The 16,374-nt window shown below is 45.3% G+C and overlaps 1 protein-coding gene across 6 annotated transcripts in view; it reads right to left on the minus strand.

The window, feature by feature from the left end:
- Window positions 1-5,894: 5,894 nt before the first annotated feature.
- Window positions 5,895-16,374, minus strand: part of LOC137427306 (rap guanine nucleotide exchange factor 2) — a 236,555-nt gene continuing 226,075 nt past the window's right edge. For 4 of the 6 annotated variants that reach the window (XM_078778442.1, XM_078778441.1, XM_078778443.1 and 1 more), the window contains 3 exons: window positions 13,444-14,114; window positions 8,623-9,192; window positions 5,895-8,166 (listed from right to left, as the gene is read on the minus strand). In XM_078778442.1, the coding sequence (XP_078634568.1) occupies window positions 8,141-8,166; window positions 8,623-9,192; window positions 13,444-14,114 (1,267 nt within the window). In that variant the 3' untranslated portion in view covers window positions 5,895-8,140. The remainder of the gene's footprint in view (window positions 8,167-8,622; window positions 9,193-13,443; window positions 14,115-16,374) is intronic. The other 2 variants (XM_068116716.2, XM_068116715.2) reach the window with 1 other exon arrangement.

Below are 16,374 nucleotides of genomic sequence, written 5' to 3' on the forward strand. Positions count from 1 at the left end.
GCCGACGGGAAATAAATGAATACGCTCTCAAATGTGCCATCCGAGGCAGAGTGTGTTCGCCACGTTCGGCACACGTGATAGCTCGCTGCTCTCTGATTGGTTGAATCGTTTTTTGGACATAGCTCGGTAAGTACTTCTGCGATTAATTTAAAACCTTGAAAAGGCACATCCTCGGGTCCCCAGCAATATACCTGGCAAGTTTCAAGTATATCGGACCGGTAGTTGTCGAGAAACAGCGGTCACAGACATACAAACAAACAAACGTACAAACAAACATACACACAGAGATTAGTGGAATTATAGATAGATGAAGATCAAATAGCTGTATGTTGAAATATGTTGAAAAAGTCAAAACTTTACATGGGGTGTACTTACCTTTTCACATGACTGTATATTGCTTGGTCTTGTGTGTTATTAGTCCCCTACCGTGTACACCAGAGGGGACTATAGGTTTGCACTGCGTCCGTCAGTCCGTCCGTCAGTCAGTCAGTCAGTCAGTCAGTCAGTCAGTCAGTCCGTCAGTCCGTCAGTGTCAGTCAGTCAGTCAGTCAGTCCGTCAGTCAGTCCGTCAGTCAGTCAGTCAGTCAGTCAGTCAGTCAGTCAGTCCGTCAGTCAGTCAGTCCGTCCGTCAGTCAGTCAGTCAGTCAGTCCGTCACGCAAAGAACAGTTTTCCGGACTTTTTTTCTGAACGCTTAATGCTAATGATTTCAAACTTGGTACATGGTTTCCTCATGATAAGTTACAGATCATGTTGGAACTTCACGACGTTTCGATCATTTTTGAGAAGGTTATGGCACTTTGAACTTTGGTAATTTCCCCAACAGTTTTCCGGACGACAGACTGCCGGAAGGGGACATGTATTGCAGCGCAATACTCAGAATGCTTGTTATGTCTGTTTGTTTGTTTGTTTGTCTGTCAATCACATACAGGTCACAATTTTGAACCAATCTTCACGGAGCTTCACCAGATGGTAGAGTTGGTCATAAGCAACACAACAACAACATGCATTTTAAGGCCATTTTCCCTGCAAGAGCGGGGGTTAGCCTTGCGGTCCCCATGACAATCTTCTCCATTTTGCCCTATTTTCTGCATCTCTCCCTGTCAACCCCCCTACCCGCACCTCTTCCTCCACCATCCCGAGCCAAGTCCCTCTCGGTCCTCCCCATCCTCTACCTCCTTCCACATTCACCTCCATCACCCCTCTCAACCAGTCACTATCATCCTTCCTCAACACATGACCAAACCATCTCAACCTGTTCCTCTCCACAGCACCAATCACAGGCTCTATTCCCATCATCTTTCGCAATTCATCACTTGTCTTCCTCTCTCTCTCTCTCAACGATACTCCGCACATCCACCGAACCATTCGCACTTCCACCCTTTCCAGCCTTCGTTGCTGCTCCACATTCACAACCCATGTCTCGCTCCCATAAATCACAACACCTCTCACACATGCAGCATACACCTTTCCCTTCAGCTTCAACGACACTCCCCTCCTCATCAGCACGCCACCCAGCTCCCGAAACCTCATGCACATCCCACTCCCGCAACCGCTGCCGAGTCTGATTCACCTTCCCCACCCAGCATGTCTCCGAGGTAGCAAAATGTTTTCACACCTTCCAGCTTCACCCCATCTCCAAGATCCAACTCAACATTTCCTCCATCTGCAGCTCCCTCCGTGCACACCCCACACTTGAATGTAGCTGCCACACTGGCCAATGACCCTCTCAGACCACCACATTTTTGATGAACCCACTCAGCGCACATTGTACATTGAATGGAGTTCACTCCGACACCCCCCCCCCCCCCCTGCACACAGCACATGGCCACTTCCCAGTTCTTTCCACCTCACCAGACGCTACACCACCTGCTATCACCCTCGTCCTTCCCATATTCACCTTCAGACTCCTTGTCTCCATACATTCCCCCCACCCGCCCATCCCCTCCCTCAGTCCATCCATACCTTCCGCAATCAACACCAGATCATCTGCATACAACAACTCCCATGGTAAACCCTCCTTTACGTTCTGAGCCAGCACCCCCATCACAGCTACAAATAGTAGTGGACTTAGTACCGACCCCTGATGCACTCCCACCCTCACCCCAAACCCACCACTGTTCCCGTCCTTCGTCCTTACAGCTGTGCACGCTCTTTTGTACATGCCATCACCAGGCTGATCAACCATTCCTCCACTCCTAACTTCCTCAATTCCCATGCCAATACTTCGCGTGGAACCCTATCGAATGCTTTCCCCAGATCAACAAACCCAAAAAACAACCTCCCCCGCAACTGCCTCACAACAAAGAGCGCGTCCGTCGTTCCTCCTCCTGGCATAAATCCAAACTGCACCTCGTCGATCTTCACCTTCTTCCTTATCCTCCTCTCCAACACCCTTTCCAATAGCTTCATTCCATGCTCCAATAACTTTATCGCTCGGTACGAGCCACACTCCAGAGGGTCACCTTTCCCCTTGTGTCGAGGGACGAGGGTACTCAGTTCCCAATCACTGGAATGCGGCCTTTTCACCACCAGATTACAGATCTCTGTCATTCTCTACACACCCCAACTTCCTGCTGCCTTCAGCATATCGACCACAACTCCCGTCGGCCCTCCCGCTTTTCTACTCTTCATTGCTTTTATTGCTTCCTCAACTTCCTTCTCAGTTATCTTCTCTGCCAGTCCTAAAACTGGGTTACTCTCTATGTTGCCATCCCATTCATTCTCTGTATTCAACAGCATTTCCATATATCTTTTCCATGTTCCTTTAATTCCATCTGGGTCCACAACGATTTGTCCCACTTCATCCTTCAAGCAACTCACCCCCATCACATCACACCTCTCTTTCGTTATCTGCTTTGCAATCCTGAATACCGTTCTCTGACCCTCTTCCGAATCCAAGCTTTCTCCGAACATTTTCTTGCATGCCTCCTGCGCCTTTGCTACCTCTTTCTTTGCAGCCTTCTTGGCTGCCTTATAAACTTTCATGCTCTGCTTTTTCTGCTCCCGTACCTTTCGCCTTCTGCCACTCCTTGAACTTCTTCCTCTTCTCGTCAATCCTCTATCCAACTTCCTCATCCCACCACAATGTTTCCGAGTGCCTCAGTGGTCCTTTTGTCCATCCACATACCTCACCAACGGCTCCCAACAGACTATCTTTCATTGACATCCAACCACGTTCAAGCTCAACCACATCATCCTCGACCCTACTCAGCCTCTCTTTTAATGCCTCCCTTACTGTCACCTCTTTCAACCTCCACACCTTCATTCTCGGTTGGTACTTCACCCGCCGAGCTCTCCTCGCACCTTTCACCCATATGTCGCAGACAACCAAGTGGTGCTGTGACACAGCCTCCTCACCCGGGATCACCTTTGTGTCCCGGAGGTGCCCCCTATCTCGCCTACACACCATCAGGTAGTCAACGGTTGTCGTCGACCCACCTGACGTGTATGTAACAAGCTTATTATCCTCTTTCTGGAACTGAGTATTACAAATCAACAAATCAGCTCCATCAGCAAACTCCAAAATCCTTTCACCTTCTCCATTTCTCACACCATATCCGTAACCCCCATGAACTCCCTCAAAACCGTCCATACTCCTTCCCACATGTCCATTTAGGTCTCCTCCTACCACAACAACTTCCTCATCTTTCACGTTTTCCATCAGCTTCTCTATCGCACACCAGAACTTGTCCTTCTCTTCATCACTCCGACCAACCTGCGGAGCATATCCCGAGATGACGTTCACCTCTTGGCTTTCCAATCATCATTTTCACCATCATCAACCTATCACTCACTCTAGTCATGCTCACCACACTGTCTACAAACTCCTCAGAAAACAGGACACCAACACCATTCACACCCTCCGGGCACCCTTGCCACACAAACTTGTATTTCTGTCCCTGTCTACCCTTCACCATTCTCACACCACTTCCCTTCCATCTCGTCTCTTGTACACAACATATGTCCACTCTTCTTCTGATCAATACTTCCACCACTTCTCCTGATCTCCCCGTCATTGTCCCTACATTCCATGTCCCAAACCCCAGAAGAAGAAGTCATAAGGAAGAAGCCTATTGATTTTGAGGTCAATTTTTCATCCGGTTTACTTGGGAATTGAACAGCATTTGCATATTGACTCACTAAATAGGGAAACCAACTAGTTTGGAGGTCAAAAGGTCAAAGGTCAACTCAAGGTCAAACTTCCAAAACCATCAATTGTCACCTGAAAAATCATCAATTTTTATCCAATTAAAAGTTAAACAGCAATTGCATAGTTCCTTGCTGAATTGGGAAACCAACTATTTAAGGTCAAAAGGTCAAAGGTCAACTGAAGGGCAAACGTCCAAAATCATCAATTTTCATCTGAAAAATCATCAATTTCATCCGATTAAAAGTTAAATGGCAATTGCATAGTTCTTCGCTGAATTAGGAAAGCAACTATTAAAGGTCAAAAGGTCAAAGGTCAGCTCAAGGTCAAATTTCTAAAATCATCAATTTTCATCTGAAAAAAATCAACAATTTTAATCCGATTGACCCAGGCTTTGATTAAGATCGTCAATTTTAATCTTAATGAAATGGACAATTTGATGTATCCTTGGCAAATTTTATTTTGGGAAGGGGTGGATTTTCCAAGTACCGTGCTCTGCACGACGTCTTCTTGCTGATGTATTTATTGAAATTCCTTTGCATTGAATAAGTCAAATTTTTTGGGTGATCAAGGGACGACTCATTCCATGCCTAAAGCCAGACACAGCATCAGAGGACTATCAGGCCATTGCCTGGAAGGTTTTGAAAGTTTGTGTGGCTGCACTAGTGACATGTCGCTGACCTTGGGCTGATATTTGTGGCATTGTGGAAAATCAAGTGTAAGTATGCCAGTGTGAGAGCAAGCAATAGTGACAATTCCTCTTAGCTAATGTGGGTATTCTCGCGCAACCAACTCGATGGTCGGAAGGCGTTTGCCAAACCTATTCGAGATGGGCGTTTGTATCAACAAGTAGACTGATCAAAGTGGAAACACAGCAGCTCACAATCCTCATCGGACGTCGTCACTTCCATATTGGCAGTCCTCGATTCGTTGAAGATTGGTTAATCCACGCACGTTTGCCAATTTGAGCTTCTCTTTACCAAAAGGAATTGGCTAATCAGGCATGAGGTTCATCAATGTGAGAGCCGTCCCTCGGATGGACGTCAACCTATGCGTCCCACCTGCTGCCATTAGTTAGTGGACGTTAAAGATCCCATGCTGTTCTTTGCGAAGAGCAGGCGAGCTATCGCCACCATAGTGGCCAAATTACAAATTCCTGCTCTGACCTACAGGGGGGGCTGCACCACGGGCAAATGATGTCACCCGCAACCATGGGCTGCATCTAAAAAAAAAAGAGAGGAAGAATCACACATTCAAACATCAAAATCTTAATATAAAGAGATGTACCAAGTGGAGCACAGCACTTTAAAATATCATTCCTCATGATCACACCTATGTGTCATGTCATGGGGACCGCAAGGCTAACCCCCACTCTTGCAGGGAAAATGGCCTTAAAATGCCTGTTGTTGTTGTTGTTGTTGTTGTTGTTGTTGTTGTATGATCACACGTGGTTTTACAGTCAAGTATATTTTTTTGTGTGATTGATGTTAGCTCTAACATGAGCCTCGATCTTGTATACGAAAAAAAACAAAAGAAAACAAAAGAGATACCAAAAAAAAAAAGTAAAAAAAGAGATACAAGTAACAGAATTTTTTTTTTTTTTTTTCGTATACAAGATCGAGGCTCGTGAAAGAGCGATTTTGATCACCTTCGACGCGAAATCGGAAGACTCCTCCTCTACCAAACTCAAATCATTCATTCGAAACGACGGGAACGACGGGCGAAGGAGGTGCACCGTTCTCTGCATATTTTTCATCACTGTGTTTAATCAGTCACCGACATCTTTACAACAGGTTTGACATGAGGGCTTGGGAAGGAAGTTAAGGCTTGAATAATACACATTTAATGTGCATCCGAAATATTGGGCCGGATCGTAGCGTTATAATGCAACATCAGCTCGTACGAATTCCATGGGAGTAATAAATATGTGATGCACATATACACCTGCACACAACCTACGACACCGCTCCCATTCGGCCATGGGAGGTTGAATGCTATCTCCTCGTGCTCACGATTTAAAAATCATGAAAAACAAAAACAACAATTGTGTTCTGTAAACATCGCTCGTGTACAAAGTTGTGGTTAAGACGGTCACAAAATATCACGGGTTATATGCGGGGCTGCTCGAATGTCAACGGCAAGAACAACCCATAGGTACACGTGGTCTGCAAAATCGACTTTGTGCGTTTCAAATTCGGGTTTCGATGGAACTCGAACGCTCGACCCCGATGGACGGATTCATTCCGTTCGCGATTCGTTTCCAGCTTTAGTGTCGCGTGATAAATGAGCCGGCCTTCTTAAAAAGTAATCGGCGAACCGTCCCGCTAGTTGTTTCGTACAAAATTGAAAAAAAAAAAAAAAAAAAAAAATAACTTTGCTCACGACATAAGGAAATGAAGACGAAGCGGAGGAAGTCTCGTCGGCCTCACGGGTCACGTCTGCTGCCATGATTGAAGGAGCATCCAAGTCTTATCCCTGCACGATATTTAGTGTATTTATTAGTGTAAAACACAAGCATGATTACAAACCGTGAAAATGGCTAGCCGTCCAAATGACATCTCGGGGCACTTCCGCTTGCTAACACTACACGGCATCTTCCATATTCTACAATCCTCTCGCTAAAAAGAAAAGGAAAACCCAGCGGGCAAAACACTTTACAAAAAAATAAAATAAAATGCTTAGTCTCTCGGCCACGTGATTCTGAAATATATAAAGCGGATTCAAATAGACTCTGTATCCGTAAAAAATAATTCGGACCGATTTCGAAATTATCTAAACAGCCCTGATTAGTGTGGCTCTCGGCTCTCACAGGTGTGCAAATTTGAGGATTCCTTACCAATGTACAGCCAGTGAGGGACGGGAAGGGCAATCCGGGTTAAAAATAGTATTCGTCTGAAACTTTAAGCAGAATGCTCTGAAACTCAGAATGTTTTTTTTTCTTTTCTGAAGTTTAGTAAAAGGGTTATCAGAGCGTCCAACCTACTTTTTACAATCACACTAAATACAACCTACTTTTTGATACAAGACCGGCACTACCTCGTGGGTCCCCGGTGGAGCTGTGCAAGCGTTCCTATGACCGGCAATTAAACAGTACGCTCTTGTCCATACTGGGACGGTCACGACCGCAAACCTAGCGGCTCACGTCTCAGTGAGGCAGAAATTGTCCACTCGCTCACACACTCCCACACCCCTCGGCTTCCCCACACACACCGCAACCCAACAAAAGGAAAACTGCCTGGCATCAACCAGTTTTTGCATGTATCCGGTACACATCTAACAGCACGGTTAAAAACATCGTCCATACGACTTTGTAACAGTAGAAACATAAAGCTTTCGCTGGGTAATGACGTCGGGTCTGCTTGCGTAGAGAAAAGGTACAAATAGGATATTTGTGGGGGGATCTGTGCCGCGGCTACTTTTCGATATAAAGTTGCATAAGACGCGTCACAACGAGAGCCACGAAGATGAAGAATAATTGTGCACCAAAGGCAAAGCACAGCACAGTCCGTACGGGCGTGATTAGTGATCGTAGGCAATCTGCTGCACGACAGAGAGCGGGCGACAAACTCCCAACACCCACGTGGTGCCGCCAACGTCACGGGTGCAACCGGCATGATGGGAATTGTGTAAGCAGCAAGTAAAAACCGAAATAAAGACAAAAGGGAACCGTTAACCTGAAAAGGTGCACATCCGGACGTAGCGTAAACCCTGTTGCATTCGTCGTAGTCATTTGTTGTGACCGGGCAGCCAGAAAAAAACAAAAACGATATGTCTCATTACGAGCCAGAGTGAAAAGCATTATCGCCGGGTTTCCAGGAATGCCAGCAAGTCCAAAACACGTGATAAAGGGCCGCAGGTACCCGTGTTCCGCGTGGTGGAGAAAGTCAAAGGGTCCTCCACCCCGCAATTATGGATCCTGCTGACGCAAGCGTGTCTGCGACACAAGTATTTGGTCTGGAGCTTGAAGGGCATCGGCTTTTGCACCCTCCTGTTCAAACTGCCGATACCTGCTCCTCACCTGTAACACAACCACAGGACAGGTCAAGATTAATGTGAACCAACCCGAGGCCATGGCACGGAGACAAGGACACCGACTCACTCCATCGTGCGCTTCCTGCTGCCGCACTCTATTTGCTTTTCGTTTGTATGGTATTCATCGGAAACATGATATCTAGATATACACAGATTAAATTGAGGGGGAAGGTGTACCAGAGGGTGTACCATGTGTAGAGGAGAAATGAGATGGGAAAGCAGGATGAAATGAGAAAATAAAAAGAAGGAAAGTTAAGGGGAACACATGGGAGATATGAAGGAGAAGAGCTCCAAATACATCATGCACAAGATATCCCAGCATTTGCTAGGAAGTGTTACGTTTGCACTCCAGACAGGCCTCGTAACCCCCACAAAATCAGTAAAGTGAATGGTGGATCAATGTAGCAGGAGAGGAGTGTTTGCACGCTTCATGAAAACCCACCGTCCGTTTCCTCGGGGCTGTAGCGAGCGGAATAGCTTCGTCCACCATGTTGGAGTGCATGTCCCGCTGGAGTCCTTCGTAAATGCATTGGTGGGAGCACAGGCAAAACCTGCACTCCTCGTGGATGCGTCCAGCCCGACCTAACGGATGCCGAAGATCCAGGTGACTGTACGTCCCAACTGGAGTTGTGAACAAACCCCAGGGCAGGTTGGTGCGCCAGTTCATACTGGTTCCCAATGCCATGGACACCGTGTGGGCAAGACATGATGGGCTGCAAGCAAGAGACGGGCCGAGCAGGAGACGCAGAAGGAAGTGTCCGTCCAGATACGGGTTGTTTGTGTGGGCTTCCGGTCACCTGGCCGTCACGTCGTTGTTGTGGTGGGCGTCCGGAAACAAGTAGCGGGTGCTCAGGGTGCAAGGGACGATTAACCAGGCCCAAAGCAGCATCTGGGCCACAGTTGACAAGACGGGAACGTTGCACGGCGACGCTGTAGTCGGGTGGCCGGCGCTCGTGACGGGATGCATGATAGCCAGGGGGTGTGGGTGGAGCACGATGGCAGATTTCTCCGACTGCGGGGTAATGGAATGCAAGTACTAGTTAAGACGACAACGCCGGCAATTGAACACAGCTGCCATTTAAAAAAAGACTTTCTTTCCCCCTCATTGCTCCAATAGTTTTGATTTATACAGACTTGGCATTTAATATGGAATTTTTTTTTGTGGGGGTGAACTTACTTTTCAAGTTGACTTAGAACCAAAAGTTCATTGGAATTATGTTGAAATTATTCTAGATTTTGTTAATGTGACCTTTAAAGGAAACAAAAACCACATTTGACATTTCGAAGCAAATACATTGATCCTTGAAAGTGATGTAAACTGATATCGAACTCAATTCACGGACAGTACTGTGTTAAACTTCTGTACGTTTTCCATTAGTTTCTCTTCATTTTGCACATTAGCCAAACAAAATTTCAACAAAAACAAAAGCTAAATTATGACTGGCATTACGGACAGTAAAATTACAGTTCAGTACTTCGTGTAACCCCCACGAGCATTCAGGAGAGTACGTACACATCGAGGCATGCTGCTCACGAGATTTGCCAAGGTTTGGACAGGAATCGCTTGCCATGCAGTGACAATAGTCTGCTGCAATTCACGCACAGAGGTCGGCTGCTGGTCCAAGTGGTCGATTTGACGCGTTAATTCTGCCCACAAGTTCTCTATCGGATTCATTTCCGGGGACATGGCAGGCCACTCCATATGCTCTACACCACGGTCAGCAAAAAAGTGTTGGATCATGCGAGCACGATGAGGCCGTGCATTGTCATCTTGGAAGACAAAGTTTCCTCAAAAGGCTGCATGAGCAAATGGAAGCAATGTTTCTTCCAGAATGACCCTGTACTTGAACTGGTTCAGTTTTCCATTCAGAACAACCATATCAGTTTTTCCCCCTGCATGAAAAGCAGCCCAAACGGTCACCCCACCACCTCCAGCTTGGACTATTGGCACTATACAATCTTCGTTGTGGGCTTCGTGCACTTGTCTGCACACTCGGACGCGGCCATCTTGACGATAGACCAGAAATCTAGACTCGTCACTGAAGGTCACGTGATTCCAGGGTCCTGGCTGCCATTGACGGTGCTCTCTGGCCCACTGCAATCGGCGCTGGCTGTGTTGTCTGGTCAGGCGTGGCTTTCTCAGGGGACGCCTGGCACGATAGCCTGCTTGAACCAGTCGTTGGTTGACTAGCCTTCTGGATACAGGCACATTTGTCAGTTGCTGCCACTCAGCCCTAAGCCGATTAGCTGACTTGGTACGGCCATTGCAGACTAACCGGTGCAGCTGGCGATCAACTCTCCTTGTGGTTCTGCGTGGACGTCCTGGCCTCGGTATTGGAGGAGGGACACCCCATGAGCATTTCGTTTCAGGATCTTTGACACCTGACCTTGAGTGATGCCATACTGCCGAGCAATAGCACGCTGTTTCATGCCAGAATTTCGTAAAGCCACCACTCCATGACAAACAGCATTGTCAAGTTGACGGACCATCTCCAGAGGAAGCGGCAATAATTTTTGTAGACGTGCAGCAGTTGTTTTCCACTAATACAGAACGCAACAACCCTTATATACCCGATTGTGAAGCCAATCGTCAAATGTACCTGTCCTTACATTTTGTCACGCCACCTGTGATATAATCCTGTTATTGACTTCTTGCTGCGAAAGACAATCAGTGACATGGTTCTTTCAACAAAGACATCACCGAAGGGTAAAAGAAACTCACCAGATTGATATACTGAGTTCAGAAAGTAAACCCAAGTCAAGAAAAACAAAATATTCCATATTAAATGCCAAGTCTGAATGTCGGTTTCATCATCTTCAACATCATAAATTCCAGTTAAGTTACTGTAAAATCCATCTCAAATTTTCAAGCCATTAAACCTAACACCAAGTCACTTTCCGCCATCTTTTATAATCCAGGCAAACGGCCATCATTCCACAAGCTGTGCCTTTTGGGAAGATCAAACATTCAATACCGATCACATTGGTGCAAAATGCTGGTGCTACGGAGGATGAAGGGAGGGCCTAATCTTCCACAAAGGCTTGCAAGGGACGATTGAATACTGGACGACGATTGAATACTGACTTCTTTCCTGGAAGTCCGAGCAGTGTCGATGTGTTTTATACCCTGCCACCCCCCCACCCCCCACCCCCACCCCCACCTTCCCATGCCTTCTCCCCCCAAGCTCTCTCCCTCCCACAGATCTCCTAATGTCCCTGCTCTCAAATGTTGTATTTGTGTGCTTCCCTCTCCCCATCTTGTCTCCCACTCCCTTTATCATATGTTTTATGTGTCAGTTTGTCTTTTTGTGATCAATGTTAGCTCTTACATGACCATCGATTTGTATCCCCCCAAAAAACCAAAAAACTTAAAATAGTACTTTTTCACCCCCAACATATCCTAATTTAAAATAGAATACAGTCCAATAATACCGCAGGAAACCGAACACAACCACAACTTACGTTGTTAGCTTTTCCACGAGCATCGACCATGTCGTACCAAAAACAAGAGCAAGAATAACATTTTCTAAGTCAAAAAACTCCATAACTCTGTGAACCGGATGGTATTCATAGAATACTTACGGAGTTTCATGCTAAGTCAACTTGGTGCAAGCCAACTATTCTGTTTTTGAAGTTGTTTTTTTTCTTTGATCCAATATGGCTGCCAGACCACGTGAGCGATGACATCATAAATTTATATTCTCTAAAAGAATTGTTGCGAAGATCACACTCAAGAAATTTCAAACTGATCAGACTAAGTATTATCCTTGTTGAATTATGACGTCATAAATAAGGCACCAATGACGTCATCATTAGCAACACTTATTCCCCATGCAGAGTTCTTTACAATGAGCCACGTTTCAATTTTTTCCATTGAGCGGTTTTGGAGATATAGAGGTGCAACATTTTTCGGTTTTTCCAAGATGGCGCCTGTACAACATCACCGATGACGTCATACTTCTTATTAAAATACTCTACAGCAGGAGGTGCTCCGATGGTGAAAATTTTGTGTCCATCAGACCAATAGTTGCAGAAAAAAAAAAATTCATACCTATAGGATGAAGTGTTATACTTGTCGAGTTATGCAGTCATAACGAAGGCACCAATGACATCATCATTAACATATCTTATTCCCCATGGGGAGTACTTGATAATCAGCCATGTTTCAATTTTTTCCATGGAGCGGTTTCGGAGAAATAGAGGTGTAACATTTTTCGATTTTTTTGAAGATGGTGCCTGTACCATGTGACCTATGATGTCGTAATTATCATTAAAAAATTATACAGGAGTCGCCGCTCATGTAGTACAAATTTTGTGTCCACCGGACCACCGGACCAACGCCGGGAAAATGAATTTTAAAAAATGCAGACACACAACACATACGCAACACGGAAGCAACCGAATGTCGAACCCTGCTTTTCGCTTCGCGAACGCAGTGTCATAGTTGATAAAACACCCTTGTTGAACTCGAAGTTGTTCTGTAACTTATCATAATAAAGCCATGTACCAAGTTTCAGTTGAATATGTTAAAGGTTATAGAGGAAAGAGTGTGAAAAACCACAGGTGGACGGATGGACAGACAGACAGACGAAGAGCAAACCTATGTAGTCCCCTCGGGTGAAACTGGTACAGGACTGACAAGAAAAAGTAGCTCCGCCAAATGATTCACCAATGATGTCTAATAACAAGTTGACAACACAAAGTAAAAACGACCGCTAAAGGGTCAAAGCAGGTGTTTTGGTCATTACACCTCATCTCGGTGATCCAGAGGGCTCAAAAAGATGGTTCAAAATAAGCTCGTGATCACATATTAGACTCATGATCACGCGTTAGCCGTGCGGTCACCTATCGACCCCGGTACTAATTGTACACCTTTGTTGACAACTGAAAACACAACCATCCATGGAAGAATTGGAACTCGGTTCAAAACGCCCTTTTGCCCCCATCACCCCCACCCCCTCCCCACAAACTGATATGGGACTTTAGTTTTCGGATAAATAAAATACAGCACAGTAGTTGAAAGTTATTCGACCAATCACAATTGGGAAGCAGTGCCCTGGTTGGCTTCAATAAATCCGCTTTATGATTTTGCAAACATTACTCTTCGGATATCGGGAATGATTTTTCCATGTACAAGTTTTACAATTCATTCCTTTGCACAGAGTTATTCACAAATCTAATATTAAGAATATAAACCATGCCAAAGTATTAAAACAATAAAACGCCAAGTACATTGGTGTTGTCAGTTAACCTATTTGCATACCTGTTGAGCCGCCATCTATGTCGCCCCTTAAATGGCCGCCCATCTCCACGGAGCGACTGTGCATGGAGGCCGGTGACTGGAAGTCGGCACGGCGGCTAAACCCCCGCATCTCCGGTCTGTTTCCTGACACTTCACCCATCGTATCTCCACGTAACAACAATGCATGCTCACCTTGTCCGGGTACCACCTCTGTCCGACAGGACTCGGACTGCTCTACAGCGTTCATGGTGAAGTGGGAGGTGCTCTCGGGACTAGGTGGTAATGCACCGTATGTGTGAAGCAGCGTCCTACGAGGAAGGTTGTCTTGGTGCGTCTCGACGTGTCCAGGCGGACGCAACGTCCGGCTCCCTGGACTGCAAGGCCTCAAGTCGGGTGGTCCGTGGACCTCAGTATGCATGCTCATTCGCTGCCCAATTTCTTGCGCCACTTCTGAAGTCCGGAATCGCTCGATATTTGCACTGGCGTGTTGCATTGCATGCAAGTTATCGTTCGAGTCACTGGAGCAAGAAGTCCAGCTACTGCGACCACTGTCCCGCACTGTTGTTGCCGACAATCGGTCTCCTGGTTCACGTCCAGCAACGAACTTTGACCCCTTTGCGGGAGATACAGGTCGTGGCTGGCCAGGCACCAGGGTGGCGTTGAGGTCCTCTGAGCCAGGTGCCAAGGTCCCACTGGTAGAAACACAAGTTAAGGCAAAGATAAATTCTGACATCACAAATGCACAAATCGGCACATTATTGACACATATAGTCACCATATTGACACATACAGTCACCATATTGATACATAGTCACCATATTGAAACATATAGTCACCATATCGACACATATAGTCACCATATTGACACATATAGTCACCATATTGACACATATAGTCACCATATTGACACATATCGTCACCATATTGACACATATAGTCACCATATTGACACACATAGTCACCATATTGACACATATAGTCACCATATTGACACATATAGTCACCATATTGACACATATAGTCACCATATTGACACATATAGTCACCATATTGACACATATCGTCACCATATTGACACATAAGTCACCATATTGATACATATAGTCACCATATTGACACATATATATCACCATATTGACACATATAGTCACCATATTGACACATATAGTCACGATATTGACAAATATAGTCAACATATTGACACATATTGTCACCATATTGACACAATGACACATATAGTCACCATATCGACACATATCGTCACCATATTGACACATATAGTCACCATATTGACACATATAGTCACCATATTGACACATATCGTCACCATATTGACAAATATATATCACCATATTGACACATATATTCACCATATTGACACATATAGTCACCATATTGATACATATAGTCACCATATTGACACATATAGTCACCATATTGACACATATAGTCACCATATTGACACATATCGTCACCATATTGACACATATCGTCACCATATTGATACATATAGTCACCATATTGACACATATAGTCACCATATTGACACATATCGTCACCATATTGACACATATCGTCACCATATTGATACATATAGTCACCACATTGATACATATAGTCACCATATTGATACATATAGTCACCATATTGATACATATAGTCACCATATTGACACATATCGTCACCATATTGACACATATAGTCACCATATTGACACATATAGTCACCATATTGACACATATAGTCACCATATTGACACATATAGTCACCAAATGAACACATATAGTCACCATATTGATACATAGTCACCATATTGACACATAGTGACCATATTGACACATATCGTCACCATATTGACACATATAGTCACCATATTCACACATATAGTCACCATATTGACATATATATCACCATATTGACACATAGTCACCATATTGACACATATTGTCACCATCTTGACACATATAGTCACCATATTGACACATATTGTCACCATATTGACACATATAGTCACCATATTGACACATATAGTCACCATATTGACACATATAGTCACCATATTGACACATATAGTCACCATATTGACACATATATCACCATATTGACACATATAGTCACCATATTGACACATAGTCACCATATTGACACATATAGTCACCATATTGACACATCGTCACCATATTGACACATAGTCACCATATTGACACATATCGTCACCATATTGACATATATAGTCACCATATTGACACATCGTCACCATATTGACACATATAGTCACCATATTGACACATATCGTCACCTTATTGACACATATCGTCACCATATTGTTACGGATTTATGTGAATTACTATTCAGGTCTTTGCTTATTAATGTGTAGTCGATTAAAGGTTGTTGTGATTAAAGGGTCAGGAGCCCTTCTGGGGAAAAGGAGACCGGAAACGGAAGAAGAAAGACATGAGGTCCGGGAGAAGCGGCGATTCTCTTCTTCTTCCTCGCCCAGCGCCGAGAAGAGCGGTATCGATATTGAGCAGCGGGGAACGCTGCGTTTGAAAGCCCGTCTGGCGAGAGGAGTTACCTGGGCGGGGTAATTACCCATTTACACGTCAAGTCGCCGTGGGTTCGTGCACGGAACCCAGCGTCCGGCACAGTTCGCCTCACCGTCTACAAGGACGCGTACGGGTCGCACCTTGGGCCTCGCGCGCGTTGCAAGCCGCGCTTGGTTTTGCCCCGTTGCTTGGCAAGGAGGTGTGCGCTGCAGCAGCTGTCCCCGGTACGAGACGTGCACGTTTGGAGCACGTCCGCCCGGGGTTCATTCAACCGCCCGTGTGCGGAGAAGAGAGACATTGTGAGGGGCAGTGACCCAAGTGGTCGTGAGTGGGGACAGGGGGGGACACATATGTAAGATGGCCATCTTCGTAATATTGATTGTGGATTGTTGATGGTTGTTGATTG

The sequence above is a fragment of the Myxine glutinosa genome, chromosome 5, assembly GCF_964187855.1.
Source record: "Myxine glutinosa chromosome 5, kmMyxGlut1.1, whole genome shotgun sequence".
In the NCBI taxonomy this organism is placed as follows: Eukaryota; Metazoa; Chordata; class Myxini; order Myxiniformes; family Myxinidae; genus Myxine; species Myxine glutinosa.